The sequence below is a fragment of the Alligator sinensis genome, unplaced genomic scaffold (assembly GCF_000455745.1).
Source record: "Alligator sinensis unplaced genomic scaffold, ASM45574v1 scaffold781_1, whole genome shotgun sequence".
NCBI classification, from domain to species: domain Eukaryota; kingdom Metazoa; phylum Chordata; order Crocodylia; family Alligatoridae; genus Alligator; species Alligator sinensis.
In genome coordinates, this window is record NW_005841845.1 from 4829512 (window position 1) to 4829998 (window position 487).

A 487-nucleotide genomic window follows, 5' to 3' on the forward strand; every position below is an offset into this window, starting at 1 on the left:
CGTTGCGGCTATTGAAGCGGCTGAAGAAGTCGAGGTGGCGGGCATAGACGTCGAAGTAGAGCACCCCGGTGACGGCAAAGTGCAGCAAGCACAGCAGCAGCACGGCCTTGCACACGCGTTCCAGCGTCACCCCCAGCAGCAGCCTGGTCATCTTCCAGGCGCAGGCACGGGCGGGCGGGCATGTGCCCCAAGTGCGGGGGCAGCTCCGGTCAACGCCGATCCTGCCAGACAAAACACAGGGCAGTTCATGGCCCTGCAAGGTCCCTGCCCCTGGCACCCAGCCCCTGCCCCAATCTCCACCAACCCCCTGGACGTGACACCCCACGTGGCTCTGGCCTGAGGAGGGGTCACATTGGGCCCCAATTCAGAGCATCTCAGCCGCGCACAAGGGGAGGAGCCCGTGCTCCCTGGGGCCACACTCGGGCACTGTCCCCTGCAGAACCAGAGCCCGCAGCGGCCCAGCCAGGCAGGGGCTTGACCCCGCTCA

The 487-nt window shown here is 66.9% G+C and overlaps 1 protein-coding gene across 1 annotated transcript in view; it reads right to left on the reverse strand.

Moving 5' to 3' along the window:
- Nucleotides 1-221, reverse strand: part of B4GALT2 (beta-1,4-galactosyltransferase 2) — a 5812-nt gene extending 5591 nt beyond the window's left edge. The window contains exon 1 of the mRNA XM_006015841.2: nucleotides 7-221. Within this exon, the coding sequence (XP_006015903.1) occupies nucleotides 7-151 (145 nt within the window). The 5' untranslated portion in view covers nucleotides 152-221. The remainder of the gene's footprint in view (nucleotides 1-6) is intronic.
- Nucleotides 222-487: the final 266 nt, after the last annotated feature.